This window comes from Poecilia latipinna, unplaced genomic scaffold (genome assembly GCF_001443285.1).
Source record: "Poecilia latipinna isolate Pla-1442-1.1 unplaced genomic scaffold, P_latipinna-1.0 Scaffold1740, whole genome shotgun sequence".
NCBI classification, from domain to species: Eukaryota; Metazoa; Chordata; class Actinopteri; order Cyprinodontiformes; family Poeciliidae; genus Poecilia; species Poecilia latipinna.
Window position 1 is genome coordinate 18558 of NW_015114356.1, and position 17785 is coordinate 36342.

The window sequence follows — 17785 nt, forward strand, 5'->3', positions numbered from 1 at the left end:
CACTAATGAACATTTTATGCACAGATTACTGTACAGAAACAGCTATTGTCCATCTTTCCATTAATCAAAAAATCTCGCAAATGGTTCTCAAGTGGTGTAATAGCTAGCTTAGAGGGAACATCTCAGCTTTTCAAGTTTAAAATACTGAACTGATTGGCCAGAAAACTACAATGGATACACTAGGCTAACCACTTGATACATGGCTTGGGAAATGGAGAAAAATTTTCAGTATCAACAAAAATCAGAATTGGCCGGTCAGACTTTTCAAAGTACAGTAATCGGCCTGAAAACTTCAGTCAGTGCACGTTCTGCACCCCTATTTTTAGCCTGGAAAACGTTAGCATACATGATGGGCTAACCTCTTGATACGTCTCGGGCACGTTTGAAATGGAGAGAAGCTTTCAGTATCAACCAAAAAAAAGGAATCAGCAGTCTGGCTTTTTAAAGATCGGTGATTGGTAAGAAAACTGCAATTGGTGCACTCCTACTTTTAGCTTAGAAAACATAAAGGCTAGGCTAACCTCTTGATACATGTCTCAAGTTTGAAATAAAGAGAAGTTTCCAACACAAACCAATATTTTCATATCAGGCAAATTCAACATGTTTATGAGCGGTATGTGCATTTTATCTATGTAGAATGTTCAGAGCCTTAATAGATAATGAGAAATTACTATTTTACAATGGAGCTATAAAAAAAAGTATTCATATCTTCTCACAGGACAGCTGAGATTAAATCATGCACATGAAATAAGTAGACTTTGAAAGGCATTTCGTTGCACCGGATTTTCTTTAGAGGTGTGAGAATGAAAGGTTCAGACTTATATTTGTAAAAAGTTCCTTTTCTGTCGTGTTGAATGTGCAGGCAGCAGCAGGCCTTGCCTCGTGATGATGCCATGGATAATCTTATGTCAAAGAACCATCTTCTAGAGGAGAGACTCCACTCCTTAGAGAGGCAGATATCCAAGGAACCCTCTTCCAGACCCTCGGTAAAGTGTTTAAGCTGCATATTTATTGCTCAAATACAATCATTTGACTTTTTTTTTATCTCATATCAGATGTCCCTGAATTATTACTCGTTAAAACAAAGCTCATATTCGCAGGTAAAGCTGAAGTAATAAACGAAAGAGGTCAGGTATTAAAAAAAAAAAAAGAATTGGTTTTGGCCTCGCTAATGGAAAGAAGTCCTCATTTCTCCTTTTTAGTCAAAAGGAGCAGTCCGGTAGGAACATTGTTCTGGTGTTTTACCATCAAAGCACTAAAGTAAATGGAAGATTAATAGTTTATTTGACATTGACATTTCTTTCTCTTGTTTCGGAGGACTGGAATCTGGGAGCAAAGTCAACAACAGAGAACATATTTATGCTGTATTAACCAGCATTTCTTCTGTTTAAGAGCTCGCCTGGAAGACATGAATATGAGCAACATATTTCACAAGCATGGCAGGACATCGCATTTACCTCAAGATGTAGTACTTGGCCTATGCTCTGTTTGAAGGTCTGGAGATGTTTAGCGATCTGTTCATCAGTCTTCCTCTGTTTCTTCATCTTCCTCCTGGGTTTGATCTGATTCACTGCCTGCAAAGGAGAGACACTTCTCCTCCCGGGCACTTAGTGGGATTTGTTCACTCACGTTTGATGTTGAGGACGGAGCATCGTGCTGTCAGCTTCCTGAGACCCCCGACCCCGCAGGAGGCGCCCTTGACCAACAAGGGGAGCCCACGCAGAGCCAGGCGGGTGGAGGAGAGGACCTTGATGCGGATCGCCTGGAAGATGAAAGGCAAACAGCAGCAGTTGTTGGAGAAAATGAAGAAAGCATCTCTGTTGGATGTGACGTTACGGAGCATGTGGAACAGGATGAACCGCCTGACACAAAAGGGAATGGTGCCGATTCTGATGATCTGTCAGAAAGGACGGAATCCATCTCGCCTCCGTCTGCAACACAGGCAACGACAGCCGGTGGAATGAGCGAAAGCAGGAAGAAACCGGGCGATCCTGACCCAGATAGTGAAGGCATGGATCCCGATGATGATGATGATGTCGGAGTTATCCCGGAGGGGACCCAGAATGCCGAAGAAAAGGTGAAAGAGAAAGAAGAAGACGTGACGACAAGAACGGAAGTACAGGAAGATGACCAGAATTCTTTCTCAGCTGATCCTGATGTTGATTCTAGTATCACTCTGAGCAAACGCCCGGAGAGAATTGTCCACGCAAAAAGGGGCAAACAAACACAAAAACAGGAAGTTGTGAAGTATCAGAAGGTATTCCAGCCTGTGTATCCCCCAAGCCCTCCTTTAAGCCCTGGCTGCTGAGGTGGTAGAGCTGTGATAGCATTAGACATGGCAGAACCAGAGCTACACACAGCCAGTGAAATGTCTCGTTAGCGTTTCCTCCCTGTCATTGTCCATCACAGCCTTCAGGTTTCCACTTGCTCTTTGTATTTATCCCTTGATCATCACAAACAGAAACTTTAGCATATTTTATTAAGAACCTATGTGAGAGGCCAACACAAAACATGGCTGAAATTATGTGTTCTTTTGCATTCAGCTTTCTGAAGTAAATACTTTGTAGAACCACCTTTCAGTGTAAAGTCTTTCTGGGTCTAAACTCTGAAACTTTTGCCCATCCTTTGCATCCTGGCCATGGCCTCCCTACACATTTCTGCTCGATTCTGATCTCCACTGATCCGTGTATGATTTCTCCCATTGAAGTGAATTTTCTGGTAGAATTTCAACCAAGCCAATCAGCGAACAGAGGGAGAAACTGTGAACGATGACGTCGATTTTCTCCGCTGTTTCTGAATTGTAGTCTGTATTATATACGTCACACCCAAAAATGTTAGTCATTGGGTGAACTTTAAAACTGCAACAAAGTCCATGCCTCCAGGAAGCGATCATTTCTCAGTAGCCGAGGCTTCAGACCCTCTGTAGGAAGCAAAGCGTAGAACAGCAGGCTGGTTTTTACCAGGCTGTTCTTTCTAAGATTGGAAGAAGACAGAATGGGAACATCAGTTTTCAAGCCTCTTTTTTGCCACTTTTCAAAACCACATATACTTTTCCTTCCACATTTGTGTTGGCCTGTCACATAAAATTCCCCCATAAAACACAGACGTTTGTGGTTTTAAGGCACTAGCTGTGTTTCCATTCCAAATGTTTCAAATTTGGGAATGTTAGGGATCGACTTTGTCAATATTCTGCTAATGTCGAAAAGGAATAAGTTTGTTCATGAGGCAAGTTATTAAAAAACATGCTGTGCCATCGTCGTCTAACCACTTCCTGTCCTCTTCTTCATGGTTTCAAGCAGTGGCAAACATCTGGCTGTTGATCATGTGCAAAAAAGTGTTGCCATTGCAGTTTTGCAAAATAACCCAATTTAGATAAAGCCAAAAAATCAATCTCATCTTAGTGACAAAACTTATCAAAAAGTAATATTATTTTTTTCTCAAAATTGCAAATATATTTTCAGAATATCAAGTTATATGGTCAACGGAAACACAGTTACTGTTAATCATTTTCCTTCTTAAAGCTTTTCCCTCCCCTGCATTTTGTCGGTACTCAACCGTTGGACGTGTGTGGCTCATTCTGAGACTTTGCCGTTCTTTAGACTTCGGGACGCGGGACCAGGACCCCATCACAGAGAGATCAGGACATCTCAAAGGAAAACCTCAAGCTGGCCTCAGAGAACTTGGAGCTGCGCTTCCAGCTGGAACAGGCCAACCAAGATCTACCCAGGCTGAAGGTATGACCAACCCAAAAGGGATAGTTGAGACCAAATCACCAGACTGAAGATCAGTTTTGGTAGAAAGAGAGAAAAGAGAAAACTGATAAATAAAGCAAATTCAAACTTTTGAGTTTCTTTTAATTTATCATGCGATTAACTGATTTAATGTTTATGGCGTCAGGCCTACTTTTTTATTTCACTGGAAATAGAAAGAACACCTTTTAATTTTATGGTTTTAGACATTAGGATATAATAAAGAGATCTTGTCTTTTAAAGGATTTAAAAATATTCAGATGAAGAAGCACAAAACTGATTCCATACTGTCATTGTTTAATGAAGACGTGTGTAAAAAAAAAAATCCCAATAACCCATGGTTTAAAAGCTTGTAGATCCGCTGTAAGCAGCAATAACTTCCAGTATTGAGTTACATCGTCATGGAGGAATTTCAACTCTCTTCTTTACAATCTCTTCTTTACAACATGCCCTCAATTGCTGGAGATTTCCTGCACAGCTGGATGGTTTCAAGACCCAGTGTGGTCCAAACTCCAGCTGTCTGACAGATTTCTGTGCTGCGTTAAACAGATGAGTCTGTTGTTGATTCTGTGACCCAGTTCCACAACTGCAAAACTCCTCCACCACCATGCTTTACAAGAGCTAAGTTGTGCTGCTCGAGTCTGTTTTTAGAAAGATCAATCAAGATGAGCCTTGCTTGTTTTGCGTTTTTTTTTTTTTTTGGAGTCGTTTGTTTGTTTGTTTCTTTGTTTGTTTGTTTGTTTGTTTTTTCACTAACAATTGGAGGCCTAAAGACTCTGAGGTGGGGCTCTTGGGAAATTAGAATTAGAATTTCAGGGTTTCCCCCGGAAAACTTGCTAAGCCTGGTGGTAGACATTAGAGCAGTCATTCATTAAGCAGCCCACTGTGTTTTTGAGTTAAAAAATGTTTAAAATTGACAGGAAATTAGAAAATATCACTTGATATTTATGTGTTATTGGAAGATTGGAAGGTTAATACATGAACACCAACTATAAGGTACGGTAGCCAACAGGTGCAAACACGCAGCAAATGGCTAAACGAGCTGCAAACAGGTGAAACGGTGCAGCAAACAGCAAAACCAGGTGTAATCACATGTAGAAAACAAAAAAACAAATGCAACAGAGAATGATGCAAACCAAAAAAATTGCTGTAATAACAGAAAATAGAAGTAAAAACCATCAATCAACAAAACTAATGCAAACAAAAAAAGGACTCAATCATAAATAAAATGCTAGAATCAAAAACACATTGCTGCAATTACAAATAAAACGCTGCATATTTGCACCTGTTTGCTGCCTGTTAAGCCATTTACACCTTCAAGCCACCGTAATAAAGTCTTAAAACATAAAAAATATAAAATAAACAACTTTTAGCCTGGTGGCCCGCCAGGCTTATAATACTTGGGGAAAAACTGAATTTATTGTTTGTCACTGTACACATGTGCTGTAATATAAATTCAACTCAAATAGTGCAAACATTGTAATAAATTAATATATACATGCACACATACACATAACCACCATATGAGCATTGAGCGTGTTCGTTTGTTTTGGGAAGAAGCAACTTTTCAGTGTGTTTTTGTTTTTATGCAGCTGTAGCGCCCCCCTGAGGTCAGCAGGTCAAACAGGTTGAAGCCAGGGCAGCTGCTGTGTTTGGTGATTAACATTTTTTTCTCAGCATTGCAGCCTTTGTCTTTGAGGTGAATTTGCTGGGGCGTGGCACATCTCACCACAGATTCTCAATGGGGTTTATGTCTGGACTTTGACTGGGCCATTCTAACACATGAATATGTTTTGTTTCAGATCCTTTAAGTAAGACTCTATAATTCAAAGCAGGTGTGCTTTTTTTTTCTTTTTTAATCATGACTGTATATATATATATATATATATATAATTATTTTTTTTTCTGTTTCTGTTTCTACAGAATCAGGTTGCAGACCTAAAGGAGATGTGTGAGGCTCTGAAACAGGAGAGTGCGGATGCCGAGAAGAAGCTGGCACATCTACGGGGAGTAAGAGAGCTTTGCTTTACTGTGCAGACAGATGTTTTTTGTTTTGTTTTAGAAACACTCCAGGAACATAATTTAACATAATTTAATTTGAATTGATAAAAGCAACTTAAAACTGCAGTATGTAAGTTTTCAAAATATATCTATATTTTTTAACACATTTGTTGAACTATGAATGTCATAGTGAAAAAATCGAACTCCTCCTCCCTGAGCTAGTGTTGCCGTTGAATAAATTCACAGCTCCCGGTCAAAAACAACCAATCAGAGCTGGGAGGAGGGTCTTAGCGCTGTCAATCAATGCTGTTCAATGTGCTAATGGTGGAAAAACAACTCACCGTTCCTGAAAAATCGTTCATCTGCCATCATCGGTGGCCATGCTAACTGGCCTTAGAATTCTTGGCAGGTTGCGTCGTGGTGGACCAGCTTTCGCAAAGGTTGAAAGGCGGGGAGCATGAGAGTGATTGACAATGCTAAGACCCTCCTCTTGTCTCTGATTGGTTGTTTCAAATTGAGTGGTGCATTTCTGCAGTTTGCACTGGGCGCACTGGGAAAAGGCAGAGGAGCTCCAGTTTTTTCACATGTATAAACCTTATACTGTTATGACATTGAAAGTTTTAACAAATATGTAAAAAACATTTTTTTTATAAGTTACCTACTGCAGCTTTAAGGTTCAACATTTTCCTTAAAGCCTGTTCTCCATCAGGCTGGTTTCAGCGGCAAAACGGTCCCTGAGCTGGAGAAGACGATTGGTCTGATGAAGAAGGTGGTGGAGAGGGTGCAGAGGGAGAACGAGGCGCTGAAGAAATCCAGCAGCCGTGCAGAGCAAGACAGAGTTGCCGCTTTGGAGAAGGAAAACAAAAAGCTGAAGGTTGGCACGATGTTTGCTTTCCGCTTCACGCGGATTTTGTTTCCAGGTTTTGTTTCTGCAGATGACAGGAAAATGGTTTTCTTCCAGGCTGACTATGAGAATCTGAAACATCGAAGCGAAGCTGAGCTGAGCGCAAAACTGGAATCCAAAACCAAAGGACTGGAGAGGATCGTGGTGGAAAACGAGCGCCTCCGCAGAGAGATCCAAAGGGTGACTTTTTATTTATGTTCCATCAGTTTTCCGAGTGCCAGTTTCTCGTCCATGGTCTCGTCTGAGTGTCCGCGTTGCGCTTGGGCAGGAAGTGGAGGCGGCGGAGAGGCTGAGAGTGAGCAGGACGAGTCTGGAGGCGACCAATGAGAAGCTGGAGTCTGAGCTGGAGGAAACCAGGCAGAAGCTGCGAGCGGCTCTGTCCAAAGCTGCCGCTGTGGGACCTGAAGGCAAAGCTTCCAGGGCCACTGTTGTTGCCAGGTTAGCAAAATCTGCAGAGCACTGCAAAAGTATTCACACCCTCAATCCTAGAAATCTGCCACAATTTAGGATGTTACACAACAAAAAATGGAATTTGTTTTACTGGGATGTAACACAACACGATTGGACAGCATTGTTAACGGACTCCACAAATCTGGTCTTTATGCAAGAAGAAAACTATTGGTGAAAGCAAGCTGTATAACAGGTCTTAAAGGTCTTAAAAAGTCATCATGAAGTCTAAGTTTTAGTCTTAAACGTGAAAAGGTCTAAAACTTATAGGTAAGTGAGCTGAGACTTAACTAAGGGAAAACCTTGTATCCACAAGACTGTGTGTTGGACTGGCAGGATGTTTGAGAACAAGATGAAGGAGTTGGAGGAGCAGCTCTCCCAGAAGACCTCCAGCATGTCAGAGCTCAAACAGCAGCTCAAAGAGGCCAAGAGGCGCGAGGAGTGGGCCGAGACACGGGCAAGGCAGCTCCAAGATCAGGTACCAGATAATCAGTCGAGTCGGAACAGACTGACTGGAAACATTACTACTGCTAGAAATTATTATTATTTTCTTTTTAAGATTTTTTTGGCTCTAGTGGCCTTTATTTGATAGTTAATTGTCAGGAAGGTGGGTAATGAGAGAAGGGGGAAGACATGCAGCAAGGGTCTCCAGGGCCGGGAATCGATCCTGCGACAGCTGCATCGAGGACTAAGGCCTCCGTATGTGGGTTGTGCTTAACCCCTGCGCCACCACAGCGCACCCCCTAGAAATGATTTTAATTGTATGTTGTATAATTATACAAGAAAAAAAAAACTTTCTTGCCGATGACGACAGGAGGTAAACTTTTATGCCTCTGTTTGTTGCTTATTTAGGTTGACGTGTTACAAAAGTTTCCAGCAGCTCCAAAGACTAATGTGGGGAGCTCCAAGGATCTCCAAGCTGTCAGGTATGTAAATTATCTTTATGTGATTTTTTTTTTTTTTTTCCATCATCACTGCACATGTATTTGGAGCGTATTGTAAAACAGGCACTGTGGGGGGAAAAATGGACTCCTAAGGTGTAGATGCTTCATTTGAATAAAAAATGTTTCTATTTGAGCTAGCTTTGTTAGCATTATTGGGGCAGACTTACACAAAACACAAATGGTTTACTAGGTCAGTGTTTTTCAAAGTGTTTTTCAACTACAAAATGGACAAGTAAGTGTCTGAAAAAGACTAAAGGAACTAAGAACTACAATTGGAGTGATATAAAATTTTATGTGTGATTAATTTAAAAAAATACACATTTTCTTATAATCAAAAGAGAAGATTGTGGTGAAGAATTTTTACTGTCTGGTACTATATTGTAATAGGAGCATCTGATGATTAAATTAATAATATATTACCACACAGACCTCATGGGCAACTAAAATCAGTTTAGCATTCATTCTAAATCATAGTAATAATTATTGAATAAAAGTGAGAAGAAACATTCTAAAAGTTGACATTTACATATTTTGTTGCATTGTCTGTGTTTACAAAGAGTGATCACCATCCAGAAGCTAGTGGTGATTAATTAGGGGTATTAGAGTGAAGAGGGACAGAAATGCATATGTTTCTTTTTTCCTTCCAGTGTAGTCATGAACTTCTTTGTGTTGATCTATGATATAAAATCCCAGTGAAGTTTGTGTTTGTTATGCAACATATGGGAAAGTCTAAGGGAATGGATGCTCATACAAATCAAGAGAAACATAATTTTCATAAAGGTTAGTGATCATTGGGAAATTCTTTAAAAGTCAAATAGAATTTATCTGAATCTTAAACTCGAGATGCTGCATGAACACACACTTAATCAGGGAGATGACCAGTTGATGATGCAACTAAACTCATATTTATTTGTCTGAAGACTGGAGAGTGCCGAGCCAGAGAGGACGACCATGGAGCCGAAACAGAAGCTGAATGACGACCCGGAGCAGGATGCTGGAGCTTCTCCAGAACCTGGTGAATCTTCACTTTTCCCCGACTATACTAATGCTGTTCTTTAACAAAAACACTCACCGTGACGTGACTTGAACTTAATCTAGTCAAGCACCTCGTGCACATTCTGTTGTTGGTTAATTACTATGTTGCCAAAAGTCACTTTCCTTTACTCATGATTTTTAACGTAGTCGGCCCACCAAAATGTTTTAGCTTCAGCCTTTCCAAAAAGGCTTTCTACAAGGAAAATTTTGACCATTCTCCCACAAGTGCATCTGGAAGGTCCACTGATGTTGGACAAGAAGGTCTCTGCTCCAATTCATCTCAGAAGTGTTCTGTCTTATTGAGGTCAGGACTTTCTGCAGGTCTGCTAGGTTCTTCTCCACTAGACTCACTCGTCCATGTGTAAAGCTTTGTTCACACAGCAGGGTTCCATGCTTAATTCCGATGTTTGTTTTTCTGCGCGGTCGTTCACACTGCTAATGAAACCATACCGCAATGAGAACGGTTTACCACCCTGAAGCAACCCGCGTCCCAATAAGAACATCATTGATGTCACACAGCAGCGCTCTGTTTACAGAATAATGGATTGAGCTGTTTATTGCTCACTGTTAGAGTTTATTCAGAAATAGGAGCTGACGGTGCTGTCACAAAATCACAACAAAACGATATTTAGTCTAGCACTAACTGCAACTTCCGTACAGAGGCCTGCTTGGATGCATAGGCGGAGCTAAGAGTGGTGGGGTTGTGATGTGATGCGCTTCACTGACAGACTTCTTTCATAAGTTCATGATTAGCCGGATATGGTCATTTTCAGCCACTGTCTTCGTCCATATTTACAGGAACTGACTTCTTCTGGTGCAGAATTATGGCTTATGTCTCACGTTGGTGACACAAAAGTCAGACAAAATGTGAAAAGACTGTTCAGACTGAATTAGCACCACATATGGAAGTGGCATAAATCGCATCATTTGGGGCTGAAAAGATCGGAAATGGGTCGTTCAGACTGCTGTGAAAAAGCCAGATATCATAAAAAAAAATAAAAAAATCTGATTTGCCTGCTGTGTAGATGTAGCATTTGTGGACTTTGCGCTGCACACTGGTGTGGAGTTCTTTTCAACAAATGGGCCATACCTCAGACTGGTCCCATAGAGTCAGGAGATCAAATTATAACTGAATTGTACTGAAAAACAATCCCACAGCAACATTTCCTTTCCCCCAAAACCTTCCACTAAAGTGAAATTAGGTAAATAGCATTCTTCTGGCAAACTCAGATAGTCCTGTTGATTGTCAAGAGAGAGGAATGACTCAGTGATGTGCTCTCAGTCCTTCTAGCTGTGTAGTGGAGGTTAATGGGAAGCGAACCCTGATCTCAGATGTTGCATTCAAAGGTCATGGGAACCTGAAAAGGCTCCTACAAGCTGCCGAAAGCCAGAAATCTAAACTCCAAGCAGAGGTGAGAAAGCTAAGGAAGGAGCTGGGGAACTTCGACCCGAACTTTTTCGAAGAGCTGGAGGATTTGAAATACAACTACAACCTGGAGGTGAAGAAGAACATCCTGCTGGAGGAGCAGCTGAGGAAGGTGTGCGATCAGTTTGGTGTGACGGCTGAAATGCCCAGCGTGTCCATCAGCTAACGCATGGTTGCCCAGACTGTTTTACTACAAAGAATTTGCTACTATTCTAATTATGTTCTGTTTTTTTTCTTTTACTATCAAAGTCAGGAGAAACAACCAAGCAGCACTTTTTTTTACTGTTTTTGTTTTTTTCAACAACAGCTGTGTTGTTACAGAGTTATAGTTTTGTAATTATTTATAAGGAACTCCTCTGTATTTTCCAATTAAAATAAGTTCATTTTGAATGGTCAGAAGTGTCCGTTTATTCATCACACAACAGAAGATTGTATGTACAGTATTTACAATAATACATTAAAGTCATGCACTTATTTTTCAAAGACTATTACAAACCGTCTTTATATTTCAATCTGAAACACTGTTTGGTTGAATCTTCATATTTCACCTTCAGAATGAGGATTCTGTCCATGGAAAACCTTTTTTTTTTTTTTTTATTAAGACTTTCTGCTAATTCTGTTCTCCAAAGATATTTTTTCTGTTAGAGAGCGTCATCCTTGTCGTCTCAGAGGTTTACGGCTAGAAGTGCACGTCCTGAAGTCGACTGAAGCGCTGTCCGTTCAGTGGGGAAAACCATGACAACAAGCCCTCGCTGTCGCTGTAGGCTGCGGACGCTCCCCCGAGGCGGACCACCGCGGGTCTGCTGCCGAGGCGAGTTTCACCGTCCGGCCACCTCAAGCCCAGGTGATGCCGGTGGATCTGCAAACATAAACACACACTGACTCAACCAACCAGCTTCAGAGATGCAAAGTAGGGCGCCACTGATAGCAAGGTTTTCTGGCTGACCAATGATCTTTAAAAAACGATTACAATTTTTGGCCGATACCGATTTTTTATTTATTTATTTTTTGTTCGTCTGAAAAGTCACTAAAAATAGCGACAAAGTTCTTAAGCTGGAAATGGTGGAACTTACTGTTAAGGGCACACGTGTGCACATGACCTGGTGGTTGTCGAGGGAGATAAGATCGGTTTCATGTGCAACTATTGGCCAATTACTGATTTCCCAAAATGAAAAAGGCAGTATTATGCATTTCCCAGCAATATATTGCCATTTTATAGCACAATTAAGAAATGTTTAACTTCAGTTGTTATAAAAATGCTATATACATATATCAAATGCCTTAAAAAGAAATTTGACCTTTTAACTTAACTTCTTGAAATTGGGCCTCTGTCTTTTTAAGAAACTCCTGCTTTTTCTCAAACTCGGCCTTCAGGAAGTCTTTACAACATGGCTCCTCTATTAACCCTTTAATAACGTTTTTACCAGTGAAGTAGCTCCTATAATGAGCTCAGCAGATGCTCAGTTCCACCAGGTGTTTGCTAATTGCTGCTGGTTAGTCTGAAGGAGCTGAGTGAGGGAGTCATGGCAGAGGGAAGCTTGGAAACAGCAGCTCGGAGGAGGAGCTTCTTCTTGAAGGCGGGGCTAGGTCCACCCAGGCGTTTTGCACAGTTGAATGGTTGCCATGAAAATTAAAGGATTCATCAAACATGCATGAAAGAGTCAAAGCAACACTCCAGATATGTTTATGATGCAGGAATAACATTATATGTAAAGCTCAAAAAAGTCGATCATACAAAATACTGCTCCTTTAAAACATTTGAAAATGTTTTTATAGAAACCTAAACATAGCCTCAGTGGCAGAATATTGGCTCCCCCACCTTAATCAGTGTGCCGTCGTTGCAGTGCCAAACGATGCCCTCCACTCGACCTTCACAGTTCTCCTGGAACCAGGAGCTGAGCAGCTGGAAGTTGACAGGCGGAGGGTTCCTAACCGGAATGCTGCCATGTGGAACCAGGCAGTGGATGGGCTGCTTCTTACTGCCCAGTCCTGAACAGAGCAGACGACTAGGATGTACATGAAAGGCATTAAGTCGTTTTAAATGTCGGTATGAAAAACGTCGCCTTCACATCAGCTGGATTTATTTATATTTTTTATATTAAGTACAGTTCAGGGTTGATGAAGGTACATTCTGACCACAGTGAAAAGCTGAATTTTAAAACTGAAAAATATTTAAGAAAATAGGCATGCCAATTTATTAAAACTGTGTCTGCAAAATTCACTTAAGAATGAAGAAAAGTTGTGCAAAAGAGAGATGGACAAAAAAATTCTCAGATTGTTTGTTTACCAAAGCGCCTGGCACTAACTAGTGCGACTAATGGGCACACCACTTCTAGATAATGTTTCTAATTTGGGATTTTATTTTAATTCACATATCTGTGACATAATTATGCATTATAAGATTTTTCATTTGCTAAATCAGCGGTGCATTAGGGCCAGTGTAGATAGAAATAATAAAATAAAATAATAAATTTACAAAAAAAAACGCTGAAATTTTTAGATTAATCTCAGACTTTTTTTTGGGGGAAAAAAAAAAAAAAAATATATATATATATATATATATATATATGGACATTTCTCAGTGGAATTTTTTTTACTTTTGAAACTCTGAAATTTCTAACTTTTTTTCTAGAAATCTAGGATTTTTCAAACTCAGAAATCTCCATGTTTTGTTTTCTAGAAAATTTCTGAGATTTTTAGCAAAAATATACTTCTCTTTTTGTCTTTCCTATCAAGGCAATTCTATCAAATACTGAGAAAATGTGTGTAAACTTCTGATGTTCAAGAACTTAATAAACCTCTGGCACATTTTCTCTCACTGTTGTGGCATTTAGAAAAAAAATAAGTGGTTCTAGTAACTGTAAATGACCTAATATAAAAGACAATCTGGCCTTATTTAAATTCAAACAGTGAGAAAAAACATTTATGTTTTCTTTGTTTTTTTTTGTTTTGTTTTTTTTCATTCACTGTATGTAAAGCTCTGCTCTCAAATGCCAATAATATTTCAGGCCAGTTAAAGGGTCTTTGATGGTCTTTTATATCTGTGTCTGTAATAATTCATAAGCTCTAAGATGCTAAAGATCAAAGGGAATCATAGTGATTAAAATAACAAGAAAAGTTAGAAAAGTCATAATTTCCTGTTTTCCAATGCTAGGCCAAATTACTCAAAACATTCTCAGATGACCAACTGTGTGTGTGGGGCTGCTTTTTTTTTCATGCCATTAAAAAATCTCATTAAGTGTAACAAAACAGACGTTACTTTGTAGGCTGTAATCCTGAAAAAAAAAAAAGAAAGGTTTTTGAGGTCCAAGAAACATAGGTTGCATGCAGAATGATTATTAGAGACAAAAACAAAATTAAAAATAATGATAATAATAAAACTGAAGAAAAAGCAATAATAATCCACGGTCCAGTGAACTCCAGCTATGCCTCCCGCCGGACCCAAGCGGCCGGCGCTCAGCTGCCTCACCGTATGGGTTTCCGTTGACGTTGGTTCCGATGAGCTCCAGCGTTTGCTCCTGGAGGTCTGCCAGTGGAAGCGCTGTGATCTCCAGCAGGTCGTCGTCGTCGCAGCCAGGCTTCAGAACCAGAGCCACCCCGAGCTCATAATCCACCACGGAGGAGTGCCAGCAGTACTGCTTGTTGCTCTTCTGCACCGGGACCCAGCCTGCAGTTGCACCATCAACAGCCATCTTTGTCGAAACTCGGCAGCAACGTGTTCGGCCGTTTCCTAACTGTCCCCCGATGAACTCAGACGCTCAAAGTGCTAACTGAGGCCAGTACGGTCTGTCTTAAATGTGGATAATCTCTCTCTTAGTAGAACAATATACTTCATATTTTCAGGAAATGACTTTAGAAACCCTTCCTGTATTGATGGACATCAACAGTTGCTGATGTCTTGCCTTACTTTGGCGATGTGTTAATGCTTCAAACCGTTGAATACTGTTACTTTCCTTCTTGAACACATTAAAGCTGCTATATGCAACGTTTATAAAAATTATATTTCTTTACATATTTGTTAAAAAATGTGAGACAGATAATCTGTGAAAATGTTGACTCCTCCAGCTCCTTGCTGTGCTGCTATTGCCGTCTGAAGAAATGCACCGCTTCTGACAACCAATCAGAGCCAGGAGGCGGGTCTTAGTGCTGCTAATCAACCTCCTGTTTTATCGTTACTGGAAAACGGTGGCTATGCTAACTAGCCTTAGCATTCTCAGCAGGTTCTGCTACCAGAAACTGTAGCGTAGCAGGTAACTTCACACAGTCAATGATTGACAGCGCTACGACCCTCCTCCTGCCTCTGATTGGTTGTTTCTAGATTGCCCTGGAAAGAGGCAGAGGAGGTAGATTTTTTTTTCTGTCATGACAGTTTCAAAACATGTTTTTTTTTAATAAAAGTTACATACTGCAGCTTTAAAAGCAATTCAGATTCTAATATCCCACTGTAGTCTTACCAACGTTGAGTAAAAAATGGCAGTTTTGAATTAATTTTCACTTTCTGTTCTGTTGAACTTAAACTACAGAACTATATAAATATCTGATAATTTCTCTCATATTCTTATAAACTAAACCCTTGAATTAAAACTGGACTTTTTTTTTTCTTTACGATAGAAGGCATCAGAACCTGGAATGTGTCCGTGCTCGTCAGGAATGGGATGTCCGTTGCTATGTTTGACTCTGTGAGCAGGAATCCACGACTCGGGCACCATTTTAAAATCTTCCTCAACATTCCAGGAGAAATCTGGAAGAAAATCCAAAATGCTGAGATAAATCATCAGAACTCTGTTGTTCCTATTAATTAGTCCAAACCACTGGAGCATGGGAAACGTGTACCTAGCTAAAGTGACGGTACCTTTACAGCTTTTGTGAGTATGTTGGTGCTTCCTGAACCTCTTCTCTGCCTGCTTGTTGGGCTTCCTGTCCAACCTGGCCCAGAGGTAAAACTGGCCTAATAAAAACAGACAACTACAGTCATAACGTCAACAAAAAGCCTCTCTAATCACCTTTTATAATAATATCATTGGGTTTATTAACACAGACAATTCCACAAAGCTTTAAGGTCTAAGCAAAAAACCCCAGATTTTTTGTTTTTTCCTGAAACAATGAAACTTTAGAGCAGAGGTGTCCAAGCTGTGGCCCGGGAGCCATTTTGCATGCTCTCGACTGATTGTGTATGGCACCTGACTTCAGTTTAAGAATGATACAAATCTGTCCCTCTGCTAAATTTAACAAGCATTTTCAAAGAAAGCATGACCTAAATTCTGATTTTAATTGATCAGAATGAGGGTCCATCTGAAAATATGGCATAAGTTTATGGGGAAGAAGTTCATAAGTTTCTTACTTCTTCCTACTCCTTTTCGAGCAGGAGTAGACAAAAGACAAAAGAAATGTGTCTTTTGCAGTCCTTGTTCATGTGTTTTTTTTATACTGCTACCATGCTCTAAATAAATAAATTGTACATTTTGCTAATAGAAAATTAACTAAATTTATTTTATTAAAGCAAACCTGCAAAACCCTTTAAATTTTGGATCTAGAATAATTTACAGCAACAAATCTATTTAATTTGTTTATTGTGGAGTAGGTGAAATAAATACTTTTTTTTTCTTTTTTTGGCCCGCAGGTCCTTTTGACTTGACACCCCTGATCTGATCTAGAGCCCTATAGAGTCAATACTCTGAGAGGCACACACCTTGATAAACAGCGACGTAGCAGCAAGTGCCATCCAGTTTTTCGGTGGCGAAGGCGCAGTCTACGTTAGCCTCTAGAGCCACAGGGTTCACGTTTTCAGTCGCAACAACCTGAAACTGCTGAAGACGAGACAAAATGGGGAGTATAAAGAATACAAACTGAACCTCCTTAAAAGTTGTTCATTCCACAAATCTGACCTCTATGGAAGAATGGAAAGAAAGTCATGAAAGTCCCACTTAAGAAAAACATTTAGAAGAAGACATTCTGGTTAGATGAGGCTAAAATGTAACTTCTTGGCTTCGTGAAACCTCTGTTCAAGAACACTTTCTGTTCAGTCCGATAGAGTTTGACTATATGTTGTTCTACAGGGCATTGACGTAATAAGAATGCTGAAAAAAATGCATGCCGCACTTTTAAGCATTTTTATCGTTGTACACTGGAAATACATTGCGTACTGTGGGCAGGGAGGGAACAATCTAGATCGTTAAAGTAAGCGTTTCGCTTTTCCTGAAACTTTTTTTGCATTCTCCATTCATACAGACAAGTACTCTGAGATTGTTGGAACCTTTTTGCTGCACGAAAAGGTTCTTTAAGTGACCCGAAGTAAATGAAACACATTCTGAAAACATTAAGGTATGGCTGCGGAAGAAGACCGCTGTAGGTAGAGAGTGCTGCGGCCTGCAGTGTAACAGTAGCAGCAGAATCAATCAGAGGTTGATACTGGTGATGCTGCTTCTCGCTCACCTGATGCTCGTGTTTTCTGGACGCTTCTTCCTTCACGTCAGTGAGAAAAACACACGGGATTTTCTGCTGAACGGAGCCCAGGCGCCGCATTGCGACTTCCGGCTTTATTTTCACTGGAAATGTTTTGAATTAACCTCGAAAACAAACAAAAAAATGTCAGCAGCTGCTAGTGGGTTAGAATGTGTGGATGTGTTTTCAACTTGACGTGACTCTTCCTGTGAATTCTAAGGGAAGACTCGTTAGCGCCACTGTGTGGCCTGGAGGGAAGTTGCACAACAATGAATCGCTGTACTGGATTTTTTTAAGTATTTTATTTTTTTTACATGGGGAATAAAATTATTTAAGTTCAGTTATAAATTAGTTTTTAAAAAAAATAAAAGCAGAATCTCAGATGTTGTCAAGACAAATTACAAAACAATGATTTAAGAATATATATATGAATAAAACCAACATTTTATCCACATTCAATAGGAAATGCTACTTTACATGAATAACTGTTTTCAAATGGGCCAAACACCGAGTAAAACTCAAAGAGTTCACATTTGTAAATCAGATGTGGTCCAGAGTATAACGACTGTTAAAGCATGCATACCCTAGCTATAAAGCTTTCAGCTGGCTACATAACAGCAAGACATGCTCTATCAAATTATGAAATAATCTAATCATTTTAAGACTACACTTGCCATTAATGATTCATTCTAATTTAGAGAAACCTTATGTGATATTAACAGCCCAAACTGATTTAAATTATAGTTTGATTTCTTTTTTATTGCAAACATCTGGAATCTTGTCAGTAAAACCTTAATTCCTCATTCGCCAATTTATTTCCAGATCATTTCAAATTAAA

At 39.9% G+C, this 17785-nt stretch overlaps 2 protein-coding genes across 4 annotated transcripts in view; one reads left to right on the forward strand and one right to left on the reverse strand.

Annotated features, from left to right (window-relative positions):
* Nucleotides 1–10797, forward strand: part of LOC106964946 (centrosomal protein of 290 kDa-like) — a gene marked incomplete at its 5' end in the record, with an annotated part of 28479 nt that extends 17682 nt beyond the window's left edge. The window contains 11 exons of the mRNA XM_015060738.1: nt 863–986; nt 1583–2257; nt 3600–3734; nt 5673–5759; nt 6460–6624; nt 6712–6834; nt 6923–7092; nt 7438–7579; nt 7954–8027; nt 8966–9060; nt 10428–10797. Coding sequence (XP_014916224.1) covers nt 863–986; nt 1583–2257; nt 3600–3734; nt 5673–5759; nt 6460–6624; nt 6712–6834; nt 6923–7092; nt 7438–7579; nt 7954–8027; nt 8966–9060; nt 10428–10672 — 2035 coding nt within the window. The remainder of the gene's footprint in view (nt 1–862; nt 987–1582; nt 2258–3599; nt 3735–5672; nt 5760–6459; nt 6625–6711; nt 6835–6922; nt 7093–7437; nt 7580–7953; nt 8028–8965; nt 9061–10427) is intronic.
* A 98-nt stretch (nt 10798–10895) lies between these two features.
* rlig1 (RNA 5'-phosphate and 3'-OH ligase 1) lies at nt 10896–17173 on the reverse strand. Of its 3 annotated transcripts, none has more exons than XM_015060744.1 (7): nt 16939–17172; nt 16196–16310; nt 15359–15454; nt 15131–15247; nt 13976–14173; nt 12326–12495; nt 10896–11365 (listed from the first exon to the last, which is right to left on the reverse strand). In XM_015060744.1, the coding sequence occupies exons 1-7, from the start codon at nt 17026–17028 to the stop codon at nt 11186–11188; spliced, it is 966 nt and encodes a 321-aa protein (XP_014916230.1). In that variant the 5' UTR covers nt 17029–17172; the 3' UTR covers nt 10896–11185. The 3 variants fall into 3 exon arrangements, with proteins under 3 accessions (XP_014916230.1, XP_014916229.1, XP_014916231.1); XM_015060743.1 differs by having other exon boundaries at nt 16196–16313; nt 16939–17170; XM_015060745.1 differs by lacking the exon at nt 15359–15454 and having other exon boundaries at nt 16196–16313; nt 16939–17173.
* Nucleotides 17174–17785: the final 612 nt, after the last annotated feature.